At 43.1% G+C, this 15,754-nt stretch overlaps 1 protein-coding gene across 1 annotated transcript; it reads right to left on the bottom strand.

Annotated features, from left to right (window-relative positions):
- Positions 1–1,119: 1,119 nt before the first annotated feature.
- Positions 1,120–14,962, bottom strand: Smco1 (single-pass membrane protein with coiled-coil domains 1). The gene is made up of 3 exons (XM_045146820.1): positions 14,940–14,962; positions 3,133–3,282; positions 1,120–1,564 (listed from the first exon to the last, which is right to left on the bottom strand). Exons 1-3 carry the CDS (start codon positions 14,945–14,947, stop codon positions 1,120–1,122), a joined length of 603 nt encoding a protein of 200 aa, XP_045002755.1. The 5' UTR covers positions 14,948–14,962.
- Positions 14,963–15,754: the final 792 nt, after the last annotated feature.

Below are 15,754 nucleotides of genomic sequence, written 5' to 3'. Positions count from 1 at the left end.
AAGTAGAGGCAGGAGGGTCAAGGTGTTCAAGACTAGCCTTAGCTACACATCAAATTTGAGGCTACCTGAGACCCTATCTCAAAAAAAAAAAAAAAATTCAAACCAAATTTTATTTAACATTTAAAAAGCATCTCTGAGGTGGGTGTGATCATTGCCTTATAATCCCAGCATTTAGGAGATAGAGATAGAAGCAGACATATCTCAAGTTGGAGGCCAGCCTGGGCCATAAAGAGAGTTTTAGATCAGCCTAGGTTACCCAAGGAGACCCTCACTCAGTCTGTGGCCATAACACCCTGCTCATACCTGATCTGCTCTGATTTTAGAACTTAGCATATTCAGACCTGGCTAATACTGGGAAGGGATATCTGGCTTATCCTCCCCGTCTTCTCAAATAAACACCTGTAAGAAAGTTTGGGCCAGAGAATCCTCAGACCCATGACAAATTGACAGATCATTCATACTTACTTCTATAGCACAGCCCCTTGAAGGCTAGTTTCTGACACATAGTATCAACTCATTTGGTATGACCTTTGATCTTCAGGAGACCTTATACACAGGGCATTCTATGATATGGCTGCACACAAACTTCATTGTACTTGTCACAATTTCTTTCTTTCTTTCTTTTTTTTTTTTTGAGGTGGGCTCTCACTCTGGTCCAGGCTGACCTGGAATTTACTATGTAGTCTCAGGGTGGCCTCGAACTCATGGTGATCCTCCTAACTCTGCCTCCCAGGTGCTGGGATTAAAGGTATGCGCTATCACAACCGGCATTTTGTTGTTGTTGTTGTTCATTTTTACTTATTTATTTGAGAGCGACAGACAGAGAGAGAGAATGGGGGCGCCAGGGCCTCCACCCACTGCAAATGAACGCGACGCATGCGCCCCCTTGTGCATCTGGCTAACGTGGGTCCTGGGGAATCCAGCCTGGAACCGGGGTCCTTAGGCTTCACTGGCAAGCGCTTAGCCGCTAAGCCATCTCTCCAGCCCTGTCATAATTTCTTTAATGTTTCGCTCAGAGTTTTTTGCTACAAAGTAAGCCTGCAACCAATAACTTACTATTTTTTATGATATGTGATGTAAATGACCAAAAGTAGAATCACTGAGTCACTACCTAACACGTTAGTTTCTGACTGATGGTATCAACTCTTTTAGGGGTGACTTTGGCTCTCTGGGCGGCGGCATTGCTTTCCCCTTCTCGGTGACCTGAAGAGCCTTCAGCAAACCATCCTGTAGCACTTGATTCTTTACCATATTGGTGATCATGAGCGTGACATCTCTGATATACATGTGCCTCACTTTAGCAGCATAGTACTCCGCCTTGTTGCCATGCGCAATAAAGAAGGTGCAGAGCGCTGTGACGTCTCCCGCCTGCAGCCCACACTCGCTCAGGACCGACTCCCACGCAACTCGAACACGCCTGTTCTTGACTTGCTGTCTAAGGACAGAGGCTAGGGTGGGAAGACCTCTCACCAGGTCTGGCAGCTTCTCAAGCACATGAGTGTGCAGGCAGACAAGTGCCTCGATGACATAGCTGTATAAAATATTCAGTTCCATTGAAGTGAACCTGTGCAAAATGTGGAAAGCGTCTGAGAGCAGAACACTTTACACACGAACATAAATTACATTTGACTAGGTTAGCTCAATGTAAACCCACTAGGGAAATTAGCTGCTGTGTATGATGACATACTTTAGAACTCTAGCCTGCGTGAAACTAGATAGCCAAGTTCTCAGGCCATCCATACTATAAGATCATTATGGCAAGGGAGTTCTATTACCTGTTTCTGGTAGTAAGAATTTTATAGCCAGCACTCAAAAGGCAAAGATAGGAAGAACGCTGAGAATTTGAGGTCACCCTGAGACTACACAGTGAATTCCAGGTCAGTCTGGGCTAGAGTGAGACCCTACCTCGAAAAATCAAAAGAAAAAAAAAAAAAAAGAATTTGACAAGTAACAAATTCAGTAAGGGCTGGAGGGATGGCTTAGCAGTTAAGGCATTTGCCTGCAAAGCCAAAGGACCCAGGTTTGATTCCCTGGACTCATGTTAGCTGGCTGGAGGCCCTGGCCCACCCATTCTCTCTCTCTCCCTCTTTCTGTGTTAAATAAAAAATAAAAATAACATTTTAGCCGGGAGTGGTGGTGCATGCCTTTAATCCCAGCACTCAGGAGGCAGAGGTGGGAGGATTGTGAGTTCGAGGCCACCCTGAGACTCCATAGTGAATTCCAGGTCAGCCTGGGCTACAGTGAGACCCTACCTCAAAAAACAACAACAACAAAAATAAATAAATAACATATTAAAAAATACTTAGCCAGGGGCTGGAGAGATGGCTTAGCGGTTAAGCGCTTGCCTGTGAAGCCTAAGGACCCCGGTTCGAGGCTCGGTTCCCCAGGTCCCACGTTAGCCAGATGCACAAGGGGGCGCACGCGTCTGGAGTTCGTTTGCAGAGGCTGGAAGCCCTGGCGCGCCCATTCTCTCTCTCTCCCTCTATCTGTCTTTCTCTCTGTGTCTGTCGCTCTCAAATAAATAAATAAAAAATTAAAAAAAAAAATACTTAGCCAGGTGTGGTGGTGCATGCCTTTAATCCCAGCACTTGGGAAAGCAGAGGTAGGATCGCCATGAGTTCAAAGCCACCCTGAGACTCCAGAGTTAATTCCAGGTCAGCCTGGACTAGAGTGAGACCCTACCTCAAAAAACCAAAACACCTTGATAAGACCAGGTGTGGTGGTGCATGCCTTTAATCCCAGCAATCAGGAGGCAGAGGAAGTAGGGAGTTTGAGGCTACCTTGAGACTACATAGTGAATTCCAGGTCAACCTGGGCTAGAGCAAAACCCTACCTCAAAAAAACAACAACAAAATCCACAAAAAAACTCAATAAGGTATATACTGCAGTTCCTAGCTTATGAACAAGTACTCAAGCAATGCTCAAATTAATCTTTTTTTTTTTTTTTGAGGTAGGGTCTCACTCCCAAGTGCTGGGGTTAAAGGTGTGTGCCACCTCACTTGGCTTCTTTCAAATGAATATTTAATGAATATAAATGTACTGTCTTTTGGAAACATGTAATCTCAGTTTTGGAATGACCACTGAAAGCTCTCACAAAGCCACCGAAGTCCAGTTTTCTCAAACAATACTCACTTAAGTGCCAAAACTGCTGTCCATAGCTCATCCTGGGCTGCTTGACTTGCCAAAATCTTGCTATGGTGTTCAAATTTCTGTGTGAGTTTATCCTTGGTGATGTCCAGTTCTTCAAACTGTTCTTGTAAGGCTTGGAGTTTGTGGTCTACTCTGCAGGATAAGAGAACCAAAAACAAATTTGGGTCAGAGGACAAAACTAAGGCTCCAATAGATTATTAACAATTACTAAATTTAGATAAACTCTTAAAGTTAAGATGATGAGCCAGTCAGCAGTTAAATGTGTTTGCTTCCAAAGCCTGTCAGCTCAGGTTCAGTTCCTCAGTATCCACATAAAGCCAGATGAACAAAGTGCTGCATGTACCTGTAGTTGGTTTGCAATGGCAAGAGGCCCTAGCATGCCCATTCCCACATTTCATATTTTCTCTCTCTCTCTTGCAAATAAAAGTTTAACAAAAACTTAAGAGTGAGGGGCTGGAGAGATGGCTTAGCGGTTAAGCACTTGCCTGTGAAGCCTAAGGACCCCGGTTCGAGGCTCGGTTCCCCAGGTCCCACGTTAGCCAGATGCACAAGGGGGCGCACGCGTCTGGAGTTTGTTTGAGTGAGTCCCAGCACTTGAGAGGCTGAGGTAAGAGAATCAATGTGAGTTCAAGGCCAGCCTGGGATAAACAGAGCCCCTACTTGAAAAAAAAAAAAAAAAAGCAGGGCGGAACTGGGCATGGTGGTGTACCCCTTTAATCCTAGCACTTGAGAGGCAGAGGTAGGAAGATCACCATGAGTTCAAGGCCACCCTGAGACTACATAGTGAATTCCAGGTCAGCCTGAGCTAGAGTGAGAACCTACCTCGAAAAAGCAAAAAAAAAAAAAAAAAAAAGGTGGTACACGCCTTTAATGTTTAATTCCAGCACTCGGGTGGCAGAGGTAGGAGGATCACCAAGAGTTTAAGGCCACCCTGAGACTACATAGTGAATGAATTCCTGGACAGCCTGGACTAGAGCAAAACCCTCCCTCAAAAAAAAAAAAAAAAAAAAGCAGAATGACTATTTGGTGGCTGGAGAGATTGCTCTGTGCTTTAGGGTGCTTGCTTGCAAAGAATGTCAAGCCAAGTTCAATTCCCCAGCACCCGTGTAAAGCTGGATGCAGAGAGGCATGTTGTATCTGTGATCCTAATATGTCCATGACAATAGGAAGCGGGGTCAGGAAGAGCTGAAGTTCAAAGGCCAGCTAAACTACTCATGTTCCTTTGCAGCAGCAAGAGACCCAGTCCTGTAGGTGGAAGAAGAGAACAGACACACACCATGTGTGTGTACACACTCACACACACGTGTACCATCATAAATTTTAAAAAGACTCTGTGGAAGCCCGGCGTGGTGGCGCACACCTTTAATCCCAGCACTTGGGAGGCAGAGGTAGGAGGACTACCGTGAGTTCAAGGCCACCCTGAGATTCCATAGTGAATTCCAGGTCAGCCTGGGCTAGAGTGAAACCCTACCTTGAAAAACCAAAAAAGAAAGAAAGAAAGGAAGGAAAGAAGGAAGGAAGGAAGGAAGGAAGGAAGGGGGAAAGAAAGAGAGAAAGAAAAAGACTCTGGGCTGGAGAGATGGCTTAGTGGTAAGGAAGCTTGCCTGCAAAGCCAAAGAATGCAGGTTTGATTTGCCAGGACCCACGTAAGCCAGATGCACAAGGTGGTGCATGTATCTGGAGTTGAGTTTGTTTGCAGTGGCTGAAGGCCCTGGTGTGCCCCCTCTCTCTCTTTCTCTCTCTACCTGCCTCTTTCTTTCTCTCAAATAAATAAATAAAATGAATTTTTTTGTTCATTTTTATTTATTTGAGAGCAACAGAGAGAGAAAGAGGCAGATGAGAGAGAGAGAGAGAGGGAGAGGGAGAAAGAATGGGCGCTCCAGGGCCTCCAGCTACTGCAACCAAGCTCCAGACGCGTGCGCCCCCTTGTGCATCTGGCTAACGTGGGTCCTGGGGAATCGAGCCTTGAACCGGGGTCCTTAGGCTTCACAGGCAAGCGCTTAACCACTAAGCCGTCTCTGCAACCCAAATGAAATAATTTTTAAAACGATTATGAACAGATGTTGCCATTTCCTCTAGACACCATCCTTTTCTCTTATCCTATATCAAACGAATGAATTGTCTAAATATTTGACTCCCATGTCTTATCTTTGTGTTTTACTTTATCCATTAGAGAATGTTTAAACAAGCATGTGGTGGTTTGATTCAGGTGTCCCCCATAAACTTAGGTGTTGTGAATGCTAGGTTCCCAGCTGATGGATATTTGGGAATTAATGCCTCCTGGAGGGAGTGTATTGTTGGGGGTGGGCTTATGGGTATTAAAGCCAGTTTCCCCTTGCCAGTGTTTGGCACACTCTCCTGTGGCTGTGGTCCATCTTATGTTGGCCAGGGGGTGATGTCCACCTTCTGTTCATGCCATCGTTTTCCCCTGCCATCATGGAGCTTCCCCTCGAGTCTGTAAGCCAAAATAAATCTCTTTTTCCCAGAAGCTGCTCTTGGTTAGGTGATTTCTACCAGCAATGCGAACCGGATTGCAACAAAGCATCACTTTGGTTTTCGCAGATATAAGAAGTGAAGCAATTTTCCTATTTTTTTAAAGTTTATTGAGGGACTTCCAGTTAAGAGGGAAGCATAGGAACCATGCCAAAGCAGCCCAGGGGAGAAAAAGAAAAAAAAAAACAAAAAACAAAAAAAAACAGCAAAGTACACTCTTCTACTAAAAAGTGAAGGTGTATAATAAATTATCAACTGCACCAGAGAACTAGGAGAGACCCAGAGAGTCTAGAGACCTTAGAAAGGCAGAAGCGGCTCCAGTAGCAGTGGCACCAGATTTGTGTGGCTGCTGCTACCAGGCTTGGCCTGAGCCACAGAAGAGCCAGGTGAGGGGATTTTCCGCTCATTCCAGGGCTCCTCGCAAACTCAAGAAACATGAAGGAAGGACAGCAGGGGATATTGGAGTGGCTCGTGAGGAAGAGGATTGTGAGGGCCAGCAAGAGAACTTCAGCCACCATCCACAGCCTCCCCCACCGCTCCCAGCAGCACAAGTGCCATCAGGCACCAGAGACCTGGGGAAGGGAGCTCACCTATACAGCATCTGCCACAGGTGATCAGAGCACTGACCCACCAACTCGGCCAGCCTGCCTGAGCCCACAGCACAGCAAAGGGACCCAAGCAGGCGTGCAGCATAGCTGAGACCAAAGCCATCCCAAAAGGTAACTGGGTCACTGTCTGCCAAATAAACCTGGTATATAGGCTTGCATCAGAAGTGCTAATTGCACCTTCTATGTCAGGGTAAATTTAAATCTGATGGTCATATTTTCCATTCTTAAATAATCTATATTTTGGTCTTGTCATTTTTTGCTTCCTGATTTATAGTGCCTTTGTCTCCTGTGTCATTTGTTTGGGAAAGGTCTCACTCAGTCATAAGCTGACCTTGGAACCCTCTACAGACCAGAAATCTCAGTTTCCCAGTTGACAGGATTAAGGGTATGGGACAACACACAGCCTTAGTGACTGTAAGAGGATCTGGTTGTCATAATACCTACTTTTGCATAAATACTCTGTGCCATTTTTCATTGAATGTGTATATTGTTTAGTTAACATTTTAGAATTTGCCTGTATTTTGTTCCACTCAGCCCACAAGAATACTCTTATAGCAGGCAAACCCAATATCTAGGGTCACTTTTGTGGTTGCTTTGAGAGTCTTAAGAGCCACATCTTAAGCTCCTACCATGAAGACATATAACATCAGATAGATAGATACATCTAATAATGCTGCAGATAATTAGAAAACCCAAGCATTAATTTAAGCCAAGATACAAAAATCTCTACATTATAATGTAAGAAACACAAAAAATCAAGACAATATATTATCCACCCAAAAAGTATAAACCCATCAGAAGTGACCTCCAATGAGACTGATTTAGAGGGAATGCCTGAGAAAGATTTCAAAAGAATGATTATAAATATGCTCAAAGAAATCAAAGAGGATATCAAATCAAAGAAGACACAGGAAACCAATTTAATGAAATAAGGAGGTCAATACAAGACATGAATAAGGAAATAGAAATAATAAAGAAAAACCAGTCAGAAATACTAGCAATGAAAAAAGTCAGTCAAACAAAAAACTGTAGAAAATCTCACCAGTAGAATGGAGGAAGGAGAGGACAGAATATCTAAACTAGAAGACCAGGTGGCAGATCTAATAAAGTCCAACAAAGAGAAAGACAAAGTAATAGGAAGGTATGAATGAGAATTTCAGTATCTTTGGGACACTATGAAAAGATCAAATGTAAGAATTCAGAGTATAGTAGAAGGAGAAGAATTTCACTCCAAAGGCATAGTAGGCGTTTTCAACAAAATCACAGAAGAAAACTTTCCCCAAATTGGGAAAGAGGTGCCAATGCAGATACATGAAGCCTTTAGAACACCAGCCAGACAAAACCTGGAAAGAACCTCTCCTCGCCATATTATAATCAAACTACCAAACACACAAACCAAAGAAAATATATAGAAAGCAGTTAGAAAAACCAAGTCACATACAAAAAGGCAAACCCATCAGGATCACAGCACATTACTCAAAGCAAACTTTAAAAGCCAGAGGGCTTGGAATGATGTGTTCCAAGTTCTGAAAGATAACAACTGTCAACCAAGGTTACTTTATCCTGCAAAGCTATCCATTCAAATAGATGGAGAAATAAGGACATTCCACAAGAAAAGTAGGCTAAAGGAATATTTGAAGACAAAACCAGCTCTACAGAAAATACTTGAAAAGATCCTCGATGCTGAAGATAAAGAAAAGCACACATCTAAGGAACCTGGAAAAAACAAACCATACTCAAATACTAGTTAATACAAAAGAACAAAGGTAAAACCAGAAGAACTATAAAACAAGAAAAATGGCAAAAATAAATACACACCTTTAAATAATAACTTTAAAAAAATATTTTATTTATTTGAGAGAGAGGAAGAGGAAGAGAGAGAAATGGGAGCATCAGGACCTCCAGCCACTGAAAATGAAATCCAAATGCCTGCGCCCCCTTGTCAATCTGGTTTATGTGTGTCCTGGAGAGTTGAACCGGGGTCCTTTGGCTTTTCAGGCAATCGTCTTTACTGGTAAGCCATATCTCAATAATAGCTTAATATAATAGCCTCAATAATAGCTTAAAAATAATAACTCTTAATATCAATAGCCTCAATGTCCTGACCAAAAGACAGGTTTGCAGACTTGGGTTAAAAAGCAGGATCCTTCAATTTGTTGTCTCCAAAAAACTTACCTTTCTACAAAGGATGGACACTATCTTAGGGTGAAAGGTTGGAAAACAGTATTTCAAGCAAATGTGCCTAGAAAACAAGCAGGGGTCACTATCCTAATATCTTACATTGTAGACTTCAAACCAACATTAGCTAGGAAAGATAAGGAAGGTCACTTTAATTCATTAAAAGAACACTCCAACAGGAGGACATTACAATCCCAAACATACATGCACCTAACATGGGGGTTCCCAACTTCATCAAACAAACGCTATTAGAGCTAAGGTCCCAGATAACACCAAACACAGTGGTAATGGGTGACTTCAACACCCCACTCTCATCAATTGACAGGTCATCCTGGGAAAAAATAAACAGAGAGGCATCTGGATTAAGTGAGTTCATTGAACAAATGGACCTAACAGATATCTACAGGATGTTTCACCCAAATGCTGCAGAATACACATTCTTTTCAGCAGCACATGGAACATTCTCTAAAACAGACCACATATTAGGACACAAAGCAAATCTTAATAAATACAGGAAATTGAAATAATTCCTTGTCCTCTGATCACATGAGATCAAACTACAAATCAATAGCAAGAAAAGCTATAAAACATACACAAAATCAGGGAAACTAAGCAATACAATACAATATGACGGAGAGTGGAGTTTCAAAGGGGAAAGTTGGGGGAGGGAGGGCATTACCACGGGTTATTGTCTACAATTATAGAAGTTGTCAATTAAAAAAAATACATGTAAAAAACATTTACTTAGTACACTGCAAGGGGCAGTGGGCTGAGCAGTAACAATATTGTCTCAACTTTACTATATTTACAGGCAACAACTGAGTTTCAAAAGGGTTAACTATTTCTGGGACCAGTGTATAAGGTGGTCATAAGGTGGTCTTTTCTACCCTGTTCTGATTGCCCAAATCCTGATTTCCCAGCAAGGTCAGCTCCTGTTCCTGCTGCATGCCCTCCTCCTTTTCTTTCTCGTCCACCTGTTTTGTACTTCTGGGGTTGAACCTAAAACTTCACACAATTGATCTCTGTGCCTGAATCCCTCTCTTCTGGGAGTTCTTCTTGCACTCCTGCTTTTCTCTCACAGGCAGGACCTTGACCACCCAGTGCTAACCTTTATTTAAGTTAGCTTTTCATAAACTAAAGTATACGTCTAGAGATGGAAGATCAGAGTCCATCTTCAAAATCTTTGTGCCTGTCCCCCAGTAGTTAGCAGAACCCTGATCCAAACAAGTGACCTGTTTCTTTCTTTCTTTTTAAAAATAATTTTTAAATTTTTATTTATTTATTTGAGAGTGACAGAGAGAGAAAGAGGCAGATAGAGAGAGGCAGAGGATGTGCACGCCAGGGCTTCCAGCCACTGCAACCAAACTCCAGTCACGTGCGCCCCCTTGTGCATCTGGCTAACGTGTGTCCTGGGGAATTGAGCCTCGAACCGGGGTCCTTAGGCTTCACAGGCAAGCGCTTAACCACTAAGCCATCTCTCCAGTCCTATTTCTTTCTTTCTTTTTATTTATTTATTTTTTTTTTTTTGAGGTAGGGTTTCACTCTAGCCCACCCTGACCTGGAATTCCTATGTAGTCTCAGGGTGGCCTCAAACTCATGGTGATCTTCCTACCTCTGCCTCCCCAGTGCTGGGATTAAAGGCGTGGGCCACCACGTCCAGTCCCCCCCCCCCCGGTTTTTCGAGGTAGGGTCTCAGTCTAGCTCAGGCTGATGGATGACATACTTCTATGTCACACAGCTCACGCCTGTGAACAAGATTCTGAGCTGGGCAACCTAACATGAGGACTTAAGTATCTCTGAAGAGTCCTAACATTAGAAGGCACTATAGCATTGGAATTTTGTCTATTGAACCCCAAAGAACTGGAATGACACATTTGCCTGAAACCACCTATGTTGAAGGAGGTGATACAAAAAAAAGCTACCTTCTCAGCGACCTGACTACCTTTGTGGTTGCCCAAAGTTGTTTCTTCTCCTCTTGGTCCTCAGTTTCTCCCAAGGAAGGGTAATGTCTTCCAGTTTCATTTCAGACCAGGTCGGGCACATTCAGGGTGGTATGGCCTTAGACTCATTTCAGATTCTGCCTCTCTTCTAAATTTTAGGTTTATTCTTTTTCTGGTTTGTTTGTTTCCAGGTAGGGTCTCACTCTAGCCAAAGCTGACCTGGAATTCCCTATGTAGTCTCAGGGTGGCCTCAAACTCACATTGATCCTCCTACCTCTGCCTCTGGAGGGCTGAGATTAAAGGCGTGCTATTTGTAATATTTACTTATTTGTAACATTTATTTATTTATTATTTATTTTGTATGTTAAGTGTGTTCACATGTGTATGGAGGTCAGAGCCAGGAACTTCCAGCTACTGTGAACCAACTGCAGATGCGTGCGCCCCCTTGTGGGCATGTGTGACATTGCATGCTTGCGTCACTTGCGTCTGGCTATATGTGGGATCTGGAAGACTGGAACAGTTCTTAGGCTTTGTAGGCAAGCTCCTTAACCGCTAAGCCATCTCTTCAGCCCAACCCCTCTTTTACATTTTTTTTATTTGCAAACGTGTGTGTGTGTGTGTGTGTGTGTTGTGTGTGCGTGCATGTGCACATGCCAAAGTCTCTTGCTGCTGCAAAGGACTGCCCATCTGGCTTTACCTGAGTGGCTAGGGAATTGAACCCAGACCATTAGGCTTTGCAAGCAAGCGCCTTTAACCACTGAGTCATCTCCCCAAATTTGTGCTGTCGTCTGTTTTGCACATTTCCACCTAGATGGAGATGTCACCCCTGACTGTCTAAAACTCAACCTATGAACACCCTTTCCCTCATCTTCAGAAATTACTATGGAGGAATTTCTCTCTGCTTTAGATTCTACTTACATACAGATAGACTTCAGTATAACATGTGCATTGTGTGGGAGTATAAGCCTGAACAACGTATGTGGCAGCAATCTGTGTCTACAAGTCAAACTGTGTCACACTTGCTAGGCAAGAGCTCTGTTCCCAGCCCTTCACTGCTTCTCCAATCCCTCTTTTCTGGAAGATGTCCTTGTCCTCCAATTTCTCACAGGAACTACTTCTACAACCAACACTCCCCTGGCTTTTCATAAACTAAAGTATAAATTCTAGGTTATCTTAACTTTGAGATTTTAAAAATTATTTTATTTTTATTTTTTATTTTTATTTTTTATTTTTTTTCGAGGTAGGGTCTCACTCTGGTCCAGGCTGACCTGGAATTAACTCTGTAGTTTCAGGGTGGCCTTGAACTCATGGCGATTCTCCTACCTCTGCCTCCCGAGTGCTGGGATTAAAGGCGTATGCCACCACGCCCGGCCCAAATTTGTTTTTTATTTATTTATTTGACAGAAAGATGGAGAGAGAGAGAGAGGGAGGGAGAGAATGGGTATGCCAGGGCCTCCAGCCACTATAACCAACTCCAGACACCTGCACCCCCCTTGTGCATCTGGCTTACATGGGTCCTGGGGAATCGACCCTCAGTCCTTTGGCTTTGCAGACAAGTGCCTTAACCGCTAAGCCATCCCTCCAACCCCAACTTTTAAACTTTTAAGGCTGTGTTACTATAGGTCATCTATAGCTTGAACTCTAGAGATGAAATCTAGCTTATCAATCAGTATACAAAGTTTGTAAGTAGTTCTTTGAAATCCTCTCATCAAAGGACAGTTAGACCATTCCATTAAATGTTACAACATATAAATTAGCGTGAATTACAGGTCAGCCTGGGCCAGAGTGAAACCCTACCTTGAAAAACCAAAAATTAAGAGTCTGTTGCCTATTACAATTCCCTAGCTCAGTTAAATGGCTCAACTATGTACACAATTGTTTGAATTAGAAATCTCAGGGGTAGGTAGATGGCTCAGTGATTAAAGGTGTTTCTTGCAAAGCCTGTGGGTCCAGGTGCTATTTTCCAACAATCACATAAAGCCAGATGTAAAATGTGCCCATGCAAACCAGGTGCACAAGGTGGCACATGTGTCTGGAGTCCATTTACAGTGGCTGGAGGCCCTGGCATGCCCATTCTCTCTCTCTGCCTCTTTCTCCCTCCCTCCCTTCCTCCCTCTCTCTCTCTCTTGCCAATAAATAAATATTTTTTTTTAAGAAAAAGAAATCTCAGAACAATTCTAAATTTCTCCCCCCCCCAAGTTAATATCTGTTTAATCCATCTCCTACTCTTTTTCCCCATCTTCTTTTACCTGGACCTAGGATTTCAGTCAGGCTGGACCCTTGCTTCAGAACTTCAATCCATCCTCTAGACATATTTTTCCTTTCTAATCATGTAACCAAACTAATGAAATACCTTTTATAAAAATATTTATTTATTTGCAAGCTGAAACCGATAGAAGAGAGACAGACAGAATGGGCCAGGGTCTCCAGCCGCATGCACCACCTTGTGCATCTGTTTTATGTGGGTACTGGGGAACCAAACCTGAGACGTGAGGTTTTGCAGGCAAGCACCTTAACCACTAAGCTATCTCTCCTGCCCTCGAAATGTATAGCCCAGGCTGGCCTTGAACTCCTGATCCTCCTGCCTCTGGCTCTTCAGCAATTTCCTACTGGTGTGCCCCACCACAACTGGTTGAAATACCTTTTATGCCACCCTGACTTTAGAGAGAAATTGGATTTCCTCTGTAAGAAACATAAACACCTTATGCTCTGCCTCCACCCTGTCTTCTACCAGTCCTCTCATACCTCCTTCACTAATATGCAATTCCAGGTTTACATATGCTTACATTTACTGATTTATTATGCTCAAACTCCTTCCCATGTTTTAATTTCCTCATAAACTCCACTCATACTCTATGATCCAGCTAAACTGTACTTCTATGAAGAGACCTTTGCCTTGGCAAAATAGGCTGATACTCCTTTTATGGTATAACACCATTGTATGAGGACTAAATTGTAAATATATATATTTTGTTCTGAGGTAATGTCTCACTCTAGCTCAGGCTGACCTGGAATTCACTATGTAGTCTCAAGGTGGCCTTGAACTCACAGCGATCCTCCTACCTCTGCCTCCCAAGTGCTGGGATTAAAGGCGTGCGCCACCCTGCCTGGCTTAATTGTAAATATTTTTAAGTAATTCTATCATGGGCTGGAGAGATGGCTTAGCGGTTAAGCGCTTGCCTGGGAAGCCAAAGGACCCCGGTTTGAGGCTTGATTCCCCAGGACCCACATTGGCCAGATGCACAAGGGGGCGCATGCGTCTGGAGTTCGTTTGCAGTGGCTGGAGGCCCTGGTGTGCCCATTCTCTCTCTCTCTCTCTCTGCTTCTTTCTCTCTCTGGCTGTAGCTCTCAAATAAATAAATAAAATAAACAAAAAAATCAAAAAAATAGTAATTCTGTTATGTCTACAGACTATGAGCTCTTTGATTTCAAAACTGTATTTTACTTATTTTTTAGAAATCTAGCATTCAGTGTATACATGAATAAAATGGTGCTATAGGGCTAGAGAGAGGGTTCAGTAGTTAAAGATGCTTGCTCACAAAGCCTGGCAACTAGATTTGATTCCCCAGTAGCCACGTAAAGCCTGAAGCACAAAGCAGCAATGCATCTGGAGTTCATTTGCAGTGGCTGGAGGTTTTGGCACAGTGATTAAAGGTGTTTCTTGCAAAGCCTGTGGACCCAGGTGCTATTTTCCAACAATCACATAAAACCAGATGCAAAATGTACCCATGCAAGCCAGGTGCACAAGGTGGTACATGTGTCTGGAGTTCATGTACAGTGGCTGGAGGCCCTGGCATGCCCATTCTCAAATAAATAAATTAAGTAATATTAAACATAAATAGAGCTATAACACCTAGGGAGGATTTTTTTGGGGGTGGGGAGGAGCCAGGGAGAGAAGCCAGGTCCTTTCTGAAAGATTAAGTGTTCTACTACTGAGCCAAATCCTGAACACCAGATTTTTCTTTTTTTGCTAATATGCATATTTTAAAATTTTATTTTATTTTATTTTTTGAATTTATTTATTTGACAGAGAGAGAGAGAAAATGGGTGCGCCAGGGCTTCCAGCCACTGCAAACAAACTCCAGACATGTGCGCCCCCTTGTGCACCTGGCTAACGTGGGTCCTGGGGAGTTGAGCCTCGAACTGGGGTCCTTAGGCTTCACAAGCAAGTGCTTAACTGCTAAGTCATCTCTCCAGCCCAATATGCATATTTTCAATATTTTATTTATGTATTTGAGAGAAAGGGGCAGATAGAATGGGCATGCTCGCGCCTCTAGCCACTGCAAGCAAACTCCAGACACATGTGCCACCTTATGCATCTGGCTTTACATGGGTACTGGGGAATCAAACTTAGGTCCTTGGGCTTTGCAGGCAAGCACCTTAACTGCTGAGCCTTCTCCAGCCCAATATGCATAGTTTTTGAACCTGTAAGACTTAAACCACTTTGACAGAGACAGTTCTAATTAGTATGTCTGTCATTCTGTGCTTGTTTTTGGTCCTCATTCTTCTCTTCCCTATCTCCTGAGAACAGAGGACCCATGCTTAGCCCCTCCCTGGAGCCCTTAACAACCTTTTCATTGCTTCTTTCAAGGATATCAAAGTTGTGGTTTCATTGTTCATCTTCTCAAGGCAAAATGAAAGGAAACAAAACAAAGCAAAGCAAAAACCCAGGAGATGTTCGAATTCAGGATTTTCTGCTGTTTTCCACTCAGCAACAGGCAGTAGGAATGGAACAGCCAGTTGAAATCCTGCCTGAAAGGTCAGTTAGTACATGAAGCTTTTAATAGCTTGCACATCCAAATATAGTTTCAAAGAGCTGATTGAACACAAGTGTCCTGGAGTGCACCATAACATTTGCCTGTGAAAACTCACACATATTGCATCCACCTAGAACAACAAACAACCAGGTACAATTATAACTCTGCATATACTGGCAAGAACATATACAGGTATACAACTCCATGCATTACCATGGAATTAAACTTCATGGGAGTGTTGTTTTCATGTTCAATAACTTCATTATTCAATTACAATTTAGGTTAGATTTAGAGAGTGCCTCAAATCTTTCATGATGATTTTGATGTTAAAAATTTAACTATTGGGCTGGAGAGATGGCTTAGCGGTTAAGCACTTGCCTGTGACGCCTAAGGACCCCGTTCAAGGCTTGACTCCCCAGGATCCACATAAGCCATATGCACAAGGGGAGTTCACCTCTGGAGTTCATTTGCAGTGGCTGGAGGCCCTGGCACGCCCATTCTCTCTCTCTCTCTCTCTCTGCTTCTTTCTCTCTCTGTCACTGTCAAATAAATAAATAAAAATAAACAAAAACAAAATTTAACCATTGGGCTGGAGAGATGGCTTAGCGGTAAAGGCATTTGCCTGCAA

The sequence above is a fragment of the Jaculus jaculus genome, chromosome 4 (assembly GCF_020740685.1).
Source record: "Jaculus jaculus isolate mJacJac1 chromosome 4, mJacJac1.mat.Y.cur, whole genome shotgun sequence".
Taxonomy (NCBI): domain Eukaryota; kingdom Metazoa; phylum Chordata; class Mammalia; order Rodentia; family Dipodidae; genus Jaculus; species Jaculus jaculus.
This window is presented reverse-complemented; position numbering and strand designations above follow the sequence as displayed.